The sequence below is a fragment of the Cupressus sempervirens genome, chromosome 6 (genome assembly GCF_028749045.1).
Source record: "Cupressus sempervirens isolate cs-2001-9-10 chromosome 6, ASM2874904v1, whole genome shotgun sequence".
NCBI classification, from domain to species: domain Eukaryota; kingdom Viridiplantae; phylum Streptophyta; class Pinopsida; order Cupressales; family Cupressaceae; genus Cupressus; species Cupressus sempervirens.
The window spans coordinates 382,954,493-382,970,156 of NC_143123.1; the positions used below are offsets into that span (position 1 = coordinate 382,954,493).

Genomic DNA, 15,664 nt, shown 5'->3' on the forward strand with positions numbered 1-15,664 from the left:
CAAAATTAAGTTTGTCCCGCGTGTAGTAATTTCTAACAGACTCTTTGGCCCTATCCATGACGTCATAAAGACATCCCATTGGGGTTTATTGCCCATCAACTAAACACAAAAGTGGAACCAGGTGCTCAGGCGTCTATGATTGAAGTTTGAAATATACAAATTAGTTTACATAATGATTAATTAATGAAGTAACTAACATAGTAAGTTACAAATTAATAATGAGACTTGAATCAAGAATAATTAAAAAATTAACGTTTTGAAGTTGCCTTCACAATCTTAGTAGCCTTGTACAAAATTTTTTAGTGAAAGACTATGCATGCCACAACCTCTTCTTCAAACTTCTTAAAGTAAAGTGGTTGAAGCCAATCTGGACTCGCAAACATTTGTTTCAAAGGTAATATTGTTTGAATAATACTTTGCAACGTCAAGAAAACCATTGCAATCCTTGTGACAATGGGTCTCGCCAAATCTTTTTGTTTAGTGTAGAATCTCATCAAATTTAAGACCTAAGAGTGATTATAGATATACTTGGTGATTTGCCTTGCATTTTGCACATCTGGAGTCACCCAATCAAGTTTTACTATGTCCTCCAAAAGAAGGTCAAGGACATGTTGTGCACAAAGTGACCAAAAAGAAGTGTGGTGCCTCTCTTGGAGGATTCTACTTGGCATAGTAGTAAATAATCAATAATTAGTTTCCAGCTTTCCATATTTTACATCAAAACTATTTTGCAACATAAAAAATTAAAATTACATCCACATTATCTTTTATGATTTGCACCACACTCTCTACGCCTAGCTCCATGACAAAATTCTCCATTATTGATGCCAAGGTGTGTACAATTTTGACTTTATTGGAGGCATCAACATATTTCCAAAATACATCATCTTTGCAAGCAACCAAAAAATTAATAATGGTTCTATTCTTCCCATTTGTCCACCCATTAAATAGAATGGTGCAGCCATATTTCTTCCACATGTTTTTTTGTTCCTCCACCATTGCTCTTGCTCTATCAACCGCATTAACAACTAACTTACAAAATTGAAGTGAAATCAAGTCTTAGTACACAATTTTGATTCAAAAGATAGGAAATAACAATTAAAATATAAAAATGAACTCAAGTAGATTTCAATTATTTACTAAGCTTCCACTCAAATCCTTGCAAGAAGGGGCCTTGTAGCCTTTTCTCGAAATTGTCACAGTCACCAAATTCAGCCAATAGGGACTATGAGCCACATTCATTGGGATATTGTTGAAAACCCAAAATCTACACATGCAGTAACAGTTTTCTCATGTGCCTCCTTATTCTATCTAGTGGCCTCTATTGATGGTTGTGCTCTAGGTGTGTTACAGGGCACAAAAGAACTGCCTATCCTTGATGTTGGTGGTGGTGAACAACTAGGTACTCTAACAAAGGGAGAGGAAGTGAAAGCGGTAAACAAGGCACTCTGTCTGCAGATTTGTGGGCCACGAAGAGAGCCCACTATGTTCTCAAGTGTTTCTGTTGCTTCTTCAACATCAATAGGAACAGCTTGAGTTTCAACTATGACTGCCCTCATCACTAATGTTCCCCTCTCTCTATTTGATTTTTTCTCTTCACCAGCTGCAAGTAGAGCATTAATAAATCATTTTATTTCTTCGGTTGCTTTGTCACAAGTATTTAAATCATGTTTCTTTATGCCTGCAAGGTGTTATTTGAGGCGATTTATGCCTCCACAAATTACTTTTTCAAATTGACCTTCCGAGGCTTATTTGGAGATTCATAGGCATACCTCTATGCCTTATCTCTTGCATTTTTAGGCTCGGTGCCTATATATCCATGGGGGCATGGTGTTAGTGGCCACACTTCCTCTAAACTTGACATGCTTATTTAATGCTTAACTGCTGCCTTATACAGAAATTTAAAACACAAATTAATTTTTTTAGAAAATTAATCAAACAAAGTTTGAATTTAGAAATAGAAACTATGTAAATTAGTTTGATTATTTATAGACATTATTCAAAGTTAAACATTAACTGCACAAATTGCTAGAGTTTGTTTGTAAAAAAACTACATATTCTTAAAAAAACAGCAATAGATTCAAAAAAGTTGTCAAAAATAGCGTTAAAATGTTTGCAAATGACTCAAAATTATTTCTAACTACTTAGGAATGAATTTGAATTCATTTACATACAACAAAAAAACAATATAGTGTTTTTTTAAAGTATGAAAACAAACTCAACAAACCTACCTGAGAATGAGATTTTTCTTCCAAAACCGGTTGAAATTTTCTTGAAATCCACTCAAATTTGCCTTCAATAGCTTACAATCAGCTAACAAGGGTTTGGATGCCTTTTTTTCTCCTCTACTTAAACCTCAAACTGCTGTAAATGCAAACTGGCATCAAAAATGCTTTTTTTTTAGTCTATATCTGCCGTCATTCTGCTTTGGGCGATCATTTTTTAAAAACTTGCTAGGTTTTATTAAAACTCGACAATTTTTTGTCTTGACAAGTCATGAGTTTTTCTAGGAAAATCACGCTAAGCAGAAAAACTTGGCAAGTTTTCCATCTATGCTATTAACTAATCATTGGTTAAAGAATGTGTGATGATTTTTCTCATTAAGAGCATTGGAATTGCTCATTTGTCAACTTTAAAACAAAGAAGTTGGTCAAAAGTAAAATAAGCTGTGTTTAGAAGTGGAGGACTGGTTCGAGAAACAAGTGACTACTGTATAAAAGTTTAATGAGGGTGGATATTTGTGATGGTTTTGAGGGTTGGTTTCTTATAATTTATTTCAATATTTGTTAGTTTTGAAATACATATGCTTGTTCATGAGCTGAATGTACCTTTTCCTTGCTCATTAAATCATTTTGAAATGCTAGTTGTTTCAAAACAACATGGCATGTGCATCTATTAATAAAAATGCACAGATTAAGATATCATATAACTTCAACACAATTTGTATATTTACACATTTTATCAACCACTTCTCATTTTTCTGTTTAATGAAGTGATTTCTGTAAAGGAATATTCATGACGGTACATTCATATGTGTCCCAATGAACATCCTAGTGGGCCATCTTGTAGCCAAATTTATGACCTGTCAAAACTAGGATGCATTTCCAGGAACATGTTTAAGATTTATGACTGAAGGTCAGATGGAGGATGTTTTCCATACAAGCATGACCGTAGAAAACTAGTATGGGCATCCCTGAGACTAGAAGCTAGAGAAATTTATGTAGTATAACTAAACATATCATGTCCTATATTCTTTAAAGTTAACTTGGTGTAACCAAATCTGAATATTTCATATTAATATGTGGGCAAGTATACTATCGGGTAAACACTATTAGCTGACAAGGTTAATATATTGCTACTTTCCAATGGCAGGTATTGCAAGGTTTGGCAAAGTCAATAGCATCAGATGGTGAGGGAGCAACATGTTTGATTGAGGTAAACATCTTTTTCAAGGATCCATACTAAGATGCAATTCACAAAATCAAAGGAAGTTAGAAAAAAAGTTGCATAAGTTTGTTATCTTTTATAGGCACCAGCATGATTTATCCTTCTTTTCAATTATTGAAACATGTGCTATTTAAGAGAAATCATTATTATGTTAATGCTTGATTTCTTGTGGTTTTCCATGGTGTGTGACAGGCAAGGTGTGCTCCCTCACAATGTGTGAATATATGATCTATATGCTTATACTTTTGCAAAATATCTCTCATTTTGTTTTTATATTTATGAAATTCTAGACCTTGTCACAATATCCAATTGAAAAATAATTGATTGTTTTGTTAGTTGGTGTTAATCTGATCCATTTAAATGACGAGTAAGGGCTGGGTGGAATAGGGCTATCAGTTTTTTGGATTACTTGAAAATATTTTTAATTGTTCCTGTGTCATGGCACTGCAGTTTGGTACACCTTTGGTGCCTTGGAAGATTAATAAAGCTTAAACATAGGGTTAGCTGGGTACTTGTACTTGGGGTGGAGAATGTACTATGTTGGTGGGGTATTTTGCAACTGACAGTTTTAGGATCAATTGTAAAACAGCGGTTCCAACCACAGTGTGTGAGACACATCTATCCTAATTACAAGTGAAGGCTCCCCTTCTCTACTGTTACTAAAAACAACTAATACTAACTAGAAACTAAGGTTATGTACACTAAGCTAATCAATGGGCATTACATTCCACATATCCTCTTTCTTCAAAATAGGTGTTTTTCCTTTGTCATATTCTCTTATTTCAGAACTTGTGATTCTTTCTTGCAACAAACCTTCTAAGTACAACTTGGCAAATTTAATAACAAGAAACTCATGGAAGCTCAAAGTCTTTCTGCAACTCCTTATGTGACTTTAGGAACAAGGATGATACATACATGCAGCTCAAAGTCTCTGACATATGCGTCATCTTACATGCCCAAATGCAGAAAATTATGGCAGCACAATGTCTGGAAGTACCTCCTTGCTTGAGCGTTTTACTTTAGCTTCAACTGTGATAAATAGCTTAAAGTCTGCAAAACCAAAGCTGAAAGCAAGCTATAACTCTAAATACATTAAGCAATTCAAAGTCTGCGAAATTGAATTTAAATCCCTTCTAAAAAAAAGAACATTTACAACCAATGCCAGAAAATGTTGTCACGGTACAACTTGAATCAACACAAAGTCTGAAAGGAACCTGTCTTTTTTATTTATTGCACTTTGATTTACATCTAAATACAAATTTTAAAGTGCACACACAGATTGGCAGTTTTTTGTTGCATTGCCAAAAGATAAAATGTTACATATGGAGAGCACATGATAATACTGAGAGGGAGGGATGAATCAGTATAATAACAAATTTTCCAATTTAAACTGCTTGTCAAAACCAGCACGAAGGTATCCTGGATCAAGAATATTACTATCATCCTCAATCTAAAGATTAGATGGAATTTCAAGCATTTTAAGATCAATGATGTGTTGCAAAGTGAGTCTGCAGTAGTCCATTCTCATGATGTCCAGCTCCGCTTGCATGTCGATCCAAATATCTTCTATACGATGGATATGGGTGAGCACTCTTTTGATCATTGAGTGCATTCTTTGATAATCAAAATCATACTTGGCTTTGAACCTTTTTAATGTGATAAGATGAAGTTCTGCCTCCATATTCTTCGTCTTGTAGACTAAATTGATGATATACTGACCAATTAACAAAGGTTTGGCTGAGGTGATACCAAAACCTGGCCTATGTTGAGAGTTCTGATAAGACAGTACTTGCATGAATGTCTGGCCAACTCTATCAAAATGATTTTGTCAATAACATACCTAGGTAACGTATATGGTTCTCCTTTGAAGTACCCAACACTTAAATAAGTGAAAGTTGGAAATTCAAGAAAGATGCAACCATATTGATTGAGCTTATCCCGGGCTTCATTGGACACTCGCTTGATTATTAGTTGTTTATCAAATAAACATCGAAAATATCCAAAAAATGCATCTTGGACTCCTATAATAATATTTGTTGTTTGTCAAGGTGATTTGATCATAGTAATCCTAGATAAGAACTTGTAGCCGATCCCCTTTGGTAGAAAGACTCGAGAAAGACCCCATAGATGCAGCTATGTAGACCAAGTAGGAATTCGTGTAAAATGGTGTTGAGGTTCCCACATTAAACAACTGCTTACAAATAGCGGTACTAATTGTTGAGTGGATATTTTGCAATCGACAATTTGGTTAAAAACTAGTCACAAAATAGGTATACCAGTTGTTGCATATGAGACCAAGTCTCTCCTACATTAAAGGGAAGTTTCCCTCTTCTCACCATTCTTTGGATCAACTCAAGGTAAGCAAGAAGTTGAGAGATTTTGTAAGGGGTGTTACCAATATTCTTTCCTCTTAGCTATTAGGAAAAAATTTACTTACCCGTGGAGCAAGTAATGGGCAAGTTTAAATCTCTAAACTACACTTCTATCTTATAGCTGGAAATAGTGATACCAATAAGCGAACACCAACTCAAAGGCTGATTGAAAGTGTATCGGTTTGGCTTTAAGTCCTTTTTGTCTAATTTGTAAGAAAAATCACTAGCATTGGGGCCCAAAGACATCCAAAAGTAGGTGGTTTCTATTCTATAACTTATTTTCAATTCTAATCTATTCCATAAAAAAACCTCTACCATTGGGGTACAAATACTTCTAGAAGTAGGGAAATTTTAACTTTTTTTTGTGAATTTGAGATGGTAACACAAGCTATAGTGAAAGCTTCTAGTCTATGTATTACCACAATCACTCCCAGTCAAAGCTTTGGCTCCAATTGCTTCTTAACTTACTATGCTCTATTATTGAGCACACAATAAAACATGAATCAAAGACGATAGACACAAATTATAGTCAAAGTTTTCAATTTGTGCTATCATAATTGCTTCTAGTCAAAGCTTCGAATCCAATTGCTTCTTTTATTCACTTTTCTCTTAAATTGGTACTACACAATCAAAGTTATGCTTGCACAAGTTTGGTAGAGCTTTCTTGTATACAACAAAAGATGATTTTTACAATGAGAGGGCACTCCTTTATATGGGCAAAGGAGTTGAGAAAAAAGTGGAGGAAAAGGTGGGAGGAACTCAACCAACTTTGACTTGATCAAACTAGGTGAGAAAAATTATTGGATTACATGTCATAAGGACATGCAAATCTAATTACATGTAATTACATATTTTCATGCAATTCATTCTCTCCAACTATAAACATGAAAAACTAAAAAAGGAAAAAGATAGAAGAGAATTGAAACAATCCTAAGGATTGTTCTGAAGGTCCTTGTACTTGATGATGCAATCCCGAATGTTCAAAGGATTGGGAGTTCCTGTATTTTCTTGGCACTGCATTCACCTTGATAATCATGGTGTTGCGTCTTTTAATAGCCAATGACTCTCTTTGATGAATTGCCTGTTGTCATTTGAAAACTTGATGTGGTCAAGCTTTTTCTCATTCAAGTTGTTGTGAATTCTCTTTTGTAGATTGACACATTCTGCAATCTCCAACACTTTGAAAACCTTCTCAATGGTGTCCGAATGTAAACTCAGAACAACTTTCCATTAGCATCTTTAACTCCTTTTCTTTCTAAGCAAAGTGCTTGGCGCATTCCCACACAAACTCAGGTTCTCGGGCAACCATTGGGAAAATGGAGACCAAATGAATTATTGCTTTTGTTTTGAATGTCTTCATTCTTTGTAGAAATTCCGCTGCAACATGAAAGTTTCAATGGGATTGAATCCATGAAAGCTTTAGGATTTGAGTTACAATGAAGAATCCATGAGGGATGAGTATTCGAAGTATGGATTAGATACTTATGAAACACATATGATGGCATGAAATGAATTGGAAAGCATATTTATTTGGATGGAAAGGGCCAAAATCACTCTCAAGGGTGGATTGCATGTGGGCAAAGATGGGCTTGTGTGGGTATGGAATAGAATGCAAGTTGGGATGCATATGAATGTGTGCAAATGACAACTTTGGTATATACTGGAATGTCCCCACTATTAGGGTTAGTTTGGGACAAGTGCTACCTGTAAAATAATTTGTTAAAATCACAACAATAAAAAAACTAGCTATATTATTCCTTCCTCTAATTTAATCCCAATCTTAAGGATGTCTCCAAATCGGGCTTCCTAACTCATAGCTACCTCGTCATCTTCCTGAGTGCTCACCTCTTAAGATTCTTCTTGGACGGGATATCCTCTATCCAAGGCCAATCACATATGCATATGTTGACATCATCAGAATATTCTGGCACATGGAGATTATCTATTGATTCCCAACCTTGGTGGTCAGATGGAGATCTTAACATCTCACATACCCTATGCTTTGTGTCTAATTAATTTCCATGATGCTAACCCCATAGGTTAACACAACATTATCCAATTTCTATTATTCTTCATATAAGAAACTATCTCAACTATCACAAATATAATGTGTTCATATTATTCAATAAATGGAAATGATTATATCTATATTCTGTAAAATATGTCATTTAAATGGATCTCCTATACACTATAAATTATAAACTTATGCTACCAAATAATGTATATAATAAAATCTGAATATTAAATATCTTAGCTTTTTGTCAATAACATATCATACCTTTGATGGGGTGGTCGAAAGGTGGGGTCTACCCCCCACTTCAATGAATTATTTTTGCTAGATTATCTCTACTCTATATTTACTTTCTAAAATTCTTCATTTTCTAATTATAAGGAAAAGATAAGGTATACTTTTTGTTTCTTCTTTTCCAAGAGTCACAACCTTTTATAATACAAATCCTTCAAAAAATCACAACACTTCGTAGTTATAATCCTTTCAAAAAGTCACAACACTTCATAACTAAAATCATTTGGAAAAGTGTCAATATTTTATTACTACAACATTTTTGAAGAGTCGCAACTATCTATAATTCTGACCCTTTCGAAGGTTCATATCCTTTCAATATCATTGATACCTTTTCAGTAAGTCACTTTCTTATTTTCTTCATATTGCTTTCTTCTTCCATTTTTCTTTTTTGAACTTCTATCTTCTCCTCCCCTTTTTCTCACTCTCTAAAATAAACTCTCCTCCCCTTTATATCTTAATTTTAAGGAGTCATGTCTATTTGTTAAATATCTCTTGACTTTTCATTAGATTTAGTTAATTTATATTATTCTATGTTATATTATTTATTTACTTATTTGTGTTTATTATTATTTATTATTAAATTTTATTTAGAAAGTTAACATACTTTCTACAATATTGTCTCTTGTATTTAATTTAAATGTTTTTATTTATTCATTTTAATTTTTTTAAAAAATTATTTAAAACATTATACTAAATATTATTTCATTGATAATATAGAAAAAATAATAATAATTTCCTATTTTTATATTTTAGTATTAGTTTTACTGTAACTTTATTATCATTATTTATTCAATAACATTGTATTATCTTATTATTATTAAAATTCTATCTTAAATAGGGATATGACAACCCACCCTTCCTCAAATTGCTTGTCATCGAGCAATTAGATAATCTTTTTGTTGAGTTGAAATATATATTTCTTTTAGTCCAAATTCTTAGGTTGCTATCATGGATGTGTTTGAATCTTTTCTAATAGTCATTAACTTTCTAGATTAGTATTTCATGTACATTATTTTTCTAGATCCTCTTTAACCCTACAGGATGGCAAGATCATACTTTAATACCACTGTAATGTCCCCACTATTAGGGTTAGTTTGGGATATATAATACCTGCAAAATAATTTGTTAGAATCACAACAATAACAAAACTAATTATATTATTCTACCTTCTAATTTAACCTCAATCTTAAGGACATCTCTAGATCGGGCTTCGTAGCTCATAGCTACCTCGCTGTCTTTCCGAGAGCACACCCCTTAAGATTCTTCTTGAACAGGACATCCTCTGTCAAAGGCCAATCACATATGCATATGTTGACATCATCAGAATATTCTGGCACATGAAGATTATCTATTGATTCCTGACCATGGTGGTCAGATGGAGATCTTAACATCTTGCATACCCCATGTTTCGAGTCTCATTAATTTCCATGATGCTAATCATATAGATGAACACAACATTATCCAATTTTTGTTATTCTTCATATAAAGAACTATCTCAATTATCACAAATATAATGTGTTAATATTATTCAAGAAATGAAAATTATCATATCTGTATTTAGTAAACTATGTCATTAAAATGGATCTCCTATCCACTATAAACTATAAACTTATGTTACCAAATAATGTATATAATAAAATCCGAATATTAAATATCTTAGCTTTTTGTGAGTAACACTCCATACCTTTGATGGGGTGGTCGAAAGGTGGGGTCTACCCCCACTTCAATGAATTATTCTTGCTAGATTATCTCAACTCTATATTTACTTTCTAGAAAAATTCATTTTCTAACTATAAGGAAAAGATAAAATATACTATTTTGTTTATTTCTTTCCAAGAGTCACAACCTTTTATAATACAAATCCTTTAGAAAGCCGCCATGCTTTGTAAAGTTTCTACAAATTCTGATCAACCAATGCTGAAATAATGATTTTGGTCTTGCTGAAAATCAATCTCCTTCAAATCTTGGCTGAATGTTATCGTTTAGGAAGTCTGAAATGAATTCTGGAAATTATAATTTATCTCTGATCCAAATCGTCAAGGAGCACATTGCTAGAAGAATAGGCTTTGGTAATTGTTTGTCTTCTATCCACAAACTTGTTCCTAATTTATACATAGACCAAGGGTCTTGCTTTTCCATAAGAGACATCCCTTCTAGGTGAGCCCTCCATGAATTAATCCCTTTCCATAGCAAATCGGTGGCCTTTAGCATTTAACTAATAGTTAATTAGAGATCAACTACAATAGTTAGTTAAGAGGCATATAAGTATACCTAGTAAAAGCCGATCATTAAGAGTGAGAAGTATTTATCATGAGGCAAGTATAAGTAAACTTATATGTATCTTGGATCTATTTGATCGAGAATATCAGAACATTGATATAAACAAGTTATAAGGATTTAACAGTCCCTCTTAACTTGATAATATAAATGAGAGAAACATATCTAGCAACATTGTTTAAGCACAGAATTGTACTCTACATCTATTTGATTCTTCCATGCATGTAGTATCATGATACACATGATAGTTATATTACCAAACTTGTAATATGGATTATCACTAACATGTGATAACAATATTACATGTAATTCAATACACAGAATAAAATCCGAAGAATGATAAAATTCTTCCTTCATCCAAATTGTGACTCATAGGTACTAGCAGGCCTATATCACAATATGATCTTGAGCTAAGATCTACCAATTCATAGGATAAAATCTGGAGAATGATTAAATTCTTCCTTTATCTATGTTGTGACTCATAGGTATAGAAATGTCTATATCACAATGTGATCTTGAGCTCATCAAGATCTGACAGCAGTTCTCTATTGTTTAGTACATTATCTAAGAAATTGTCATCTCTCATAATGTCTATTATTCAAGTGTTCATTATCTCAGAGATTGTCACCTCTTAAATAATGAATACAAATGGTAGAGCCCATATCAGTCAATAGCCTGACAATAATAATTTTAACTCAAAATTATTTCATTAATAATTAAAGAATTCAAATGTATTATAATTCAACCATACCGAGTCTTTTCCTGAAGTGATCTATCTTCACTCGAGAGAGAGGTTTGGTAAGAATATCTGTTGTCTGATCTGTAGTTGAAAGATCCTTGATAGAGGCCCTTGCTGATCTGCTATAGTTTTTAAATTAATAAACTATATTTTCCTGTGATTTCTTTGATGGTCTTTGAGAATAGACAGAAGTTGCAGAAGGTTTTGTTTTTGTTTTGTGTTTTTTGATTTTCACAATAGTAATGAATAATGAACAATAAACATGAGAGGAAACTGAAAATAAATAAGAACATAGAGCCAAATCAGAATTGCTATAAATCGTACCAAGCAGATTTTTGATTTATAAAGCCAAATAATAAATCCAATGCAGTTCCAAGGAGCTTACATCCAACAATGATGCCAAACTGCTGCAAATGGCAGCCGTAAGACTGCAAGGAATCACGTCCCAGCTGAAAGAATCAATCTGTAACGCTGAAACCATAAATCTGCAACTTGAATCCACAATAAAGAATGGTGTACTCTATCTCTGATAGCAACGCACACTGTCTGAAGAATCCAATGCCAATAACTGCTGAGGGCTACGTCCCAGCCAATCCAGAACCTGGGGTTTGCGTCCCAGATGAAGAATTGCTCTCTCAGAGCCAATTCACAAAAACAAGTTTTTCAATATGCAAAAAGATGATAAGAAATTAGGTCTCCATTTCCTTATATCCCCTTCCAACTGTAAATCGAACCCTAAAGGGAAATTACACTTTGCCCTTTAAATAAAATATAATAAAATAACATTTTCCCAATTAAAGTCGTCCATGCTATAGGAAAAACATTACTTTATTAAAATTCCATAGCTGAAGGCACCAAAATGTCTACAGATAGTAAAAATCATGTATAATAATTCGAGACCTTTCCAATGAGCTATAACACATAGGTGTACCTGATCAACTGAAGCCAAAATCCCCTTATTACTCCAAAATGGTTATATTATTACCCTTATTTTAATTTATTTAATCACCAACTTAGGAAATATTTAAATATATTAAAATATTTTCCAAATGGTCCCAAAAGGCCCAAAATGACCAATCAAACATGAATCTGACCTTGTCACCTGTCTGTGACTGATGCCGGACAAGATGTGTCAACTGGTAGTCCATTCCTAAAATCTAGGGATGCTCCTAAAAAGTAGGAGATAAGCCCAATCAACCAAAATTGAGTCCCAATGACTCCCCTGCTGTGTGCACCTCTGAGAGAACTGTCACTGAACTGGGAGTTCCTCCTAAAAAATAGGAATGCCTCCTAAAAAATAGGAGATGCACTCTAAGTCTCCAAAACATTCGCCGAGGTCTCCAAATGCCTCTTAGACCACTCCTAGTCAATCCCTACAAATTATGAATCACTCCTAAATTGTAGGAAACTGTTGTCTACTGCTCCAAACTACTTGGGAAGCTCATGCATGACTCTGAAAGTCCCTCGGTTGGTTCAATCTACGCTCTGCTGGCCTATGCGAACCAGATAATAGACCAACCCTGCTAGAAATGTTGTCATTAAGGAAGGGCAAAAATTTGGGACATGATAGTCCTCCCTTCCGAAAGATTGTTGTCCTCAAGCAATGTCAATCCAACTCCACAAACATTAGGCAAGTCCATACCATAACCAAGAATGATCCTAGGGTCCCAAGCCATCCTGGAAGGTTTGTAGTTCCATCTTCTAGAAACATTGTCCTGCACTGCACCCAAACAAGTAACCTCCTGAAAACTCCCTGAAGGAAGAGCAATCAAATATTGTACCTACTCTGTCAACTCCTCAATGAACTGCTTTCCGAAAGAACCAAACTGGAACACTAAAGGCAGAAACTCTAGTAAGCCTACATTGGCTTCCACATCCTCAACTATTGAACTGCAAATCCAAGTGATTCCAGGATTCCAAATCCGCCTCAAAAGGGAACCACCATGCTGATGCTTCATCACTCTGATATAAATATTAGTGAACCACAAGTTGTGAAGCAATTCATTAGGACCCTGAAGCACCAATGTATCAATGAGACCAGGGCCCAGATCCCAAACCAAAATACCAAATGTACTGAATGAGATGAAGAAGTATCTCAACCGTACTCCATGAAACATACATACAATGAAGCAAACCAGCAAGGTGTGAAAGTGAACTCCCATAAACCAGTATTCCAACCCACATGACCACCTAACAATGCTGCTATAATTCTGACCAGCAACTCGAATGATATCATAGACATCATCATACCAATGCCAAACAAAAAATGTCCCAAAGAAACACTCCTCAATGCCCTCATATTGAATCATGGATGTAGTCAATGCCAAGTCAAGTAGTAAATGATTCCAGCTTGGGCAGCCACTAGTCCATAAGGAATCGAAGACTATGGAATCACCAATCAACAAGGATACCATTGCCATATCAATGGATGTAGATGACAAACTCGAAGATGAAGTATGTATGCCATCATGAGAAAAACCAAAGCATGTGTCATTTGTACCCAACATTGTAGGATTATCAATTCTTGAATCCCATATCGATTTGAGAAATGTGTCTCCACCCAACCACTGCGCTACTTTGACGTAAACATCTGTATACCAAAAGTGAAGCAACTCAACATGAATCCCCAACACATGTTGATACCAAGATCCCAAATCTTTGCACTGACACATCCCTCCGGCATGTTGATACTCATTATGTTGCTGTTGTGAAACTGTACCTCATCTAACCAACTAAGAACTTCACTCCAAATGAAGCCACAATTACTACCAACAACCAATGCTGTTAGGAATTCATAAATGAGCCAATCATTGGCAAGGAAATTTTGTTGAATACTTTTCCAACTCTTCCAAACAGCTGCTGCAACTTTACCTATATTTCCACAAATTAGTGTGCCTTCATTAAAGGTTGTTAAGTAAATGTTTTGTTTAACCATGTAACTAACGAAGTCCCTTATATTCTGATTTTGAAAGTCCAATGTAATATTTAAAAAGTCTAAATCTTGAATCAAAAGGTACATCGCTGCTCTATCATATGGAAGAGGTGATAAACCCATTGATGATTGAGAGATGTTTCTAATTCTCAACAAAGACAGGCTCTTTGTGGCTGGTCCACTAGGTATGCAACTTAATATGTCATCAACTCTTGGTAGGGAAGGATCAACTTCACACTTGAACACCCCAACTTGAATGTAACCAACCCAAGGTTCAAAGTTTGACTCATGAGATGAAAGAGAATTGCTGTTCAAAGTCATAAAATCAGAAGTATGTTCATACCTCTCCACAATGTTTTTGCAGTCTTCTTTTGCCTCTCCTTCCAAGGTAGGTGACTCCTCTAAAGGTGCTGGTCCATGGGGTGTGTTCAAACGAATATAACATGTCCCATTAACTGCCTTAGCTGCCCAAAATTTGATCCATACCTCTATCTCCATAACTAATATGTTTTCCATTACTAACAAACTCCAAGGTGTAGTATGCCAAACAAACCAAACATTATCAAAATGCAATATCTTCTTAGTAAGCAGCCTCTTAGTCTCCCTAACCATCTCTTTAAGACAAGATGCTTCATATGATCTTAACAATTTTCCTTCCATTGTAGATGATGCATGACTAATCAAATCATAATCAATAATATTCCATTCCACACAAATGAAAATAACACTTGTGGCTGGTCCATCAAGTGTGAAACTAATATCATCATTGTTTGGAGCCTTTAAGGGGCTCTTTAAAAGAGGAACATCATAAACTTCATGATGCAAACTAGACCAAACTGAGTTTTCTAAATCATAACTCTTTTCCTCTTCACACATCTCAACATGCTCTTCTTGTGGACTTACCTCAAGAAGCTCTTCCCTTGTATGCTCAACATCCTCACTTTCTTCCCTTGGAAGAAATAAGGATCTAATGTATGACTCTCTTTGTCTTCTTGAATTATCAAGCTGATTGCATCTTTCCCTGACCTCTTGTAAGTGTTGTCTTGCTTGGGCAGCAAGCATCTTGGCTTTCTTAGCTCTATGTGACCATCCATTGCACGTCTCTTGAGCCTTTTTCACATCTTCCAAGGTGGGGTAAACACAATCAGAACCTTTGTGGTTTGAATCCACAATATAAATCTCATGTGCAACATGCTTAACCTGAGTACCATCATAGGAAGACTCAACAACCTCATTACCTTCATGTGAAATGGATGATACCACATGACTAGAGCTATTATTGCAAAAATTAGAATAGGTATGAGACCTTGGAGACATGCTTTCAGCATCCCTAATTGACTGATCCATGATTGTAATCTCTTCCATTTTGTGATCAACTTGATGAATCAATGGTGTGCTATGTGTCTCCTCCTGATTTAGAGTTATTTCTTCTTTAGGAATCACATATGATGACTGATTTTTTTTTTTCATAGGCTGCAACTCAAATGATAACACATCTTCATGCCTTTCTTTTGCATACCCTGCAAGTGACTGATCCATTGTGGTGTTTTTATCATGAAGATGGATAGGTTGACACAAATCTTCTTTCTCAC

At 34.6% G+C, this 15,664-nt stretch overlaps 1 protein-coding gene across 1 annotated transcript in view; it reads left to right on the top strand.

The window, feature by feature from the left end:
- Positions 1-15,664, top strand: part of LOC149552659 (arginine biosynthesis protein ArgJ family) — a 283,088-nt gene that overhangs the window by 241,162 nt on the left and 26,262 nt on the right. Inside the window, exon 13 of the mRNA XM_089788225.1 lies at positions 3,373-3,435. Within this exon, the coding sequence (XP_089644351.1) occupies positions 3,373-3,435 (63 nt within the window). The remainder of the gene's footprint in view (positions 1-3,372; positions 3,436-15,664) is intronic.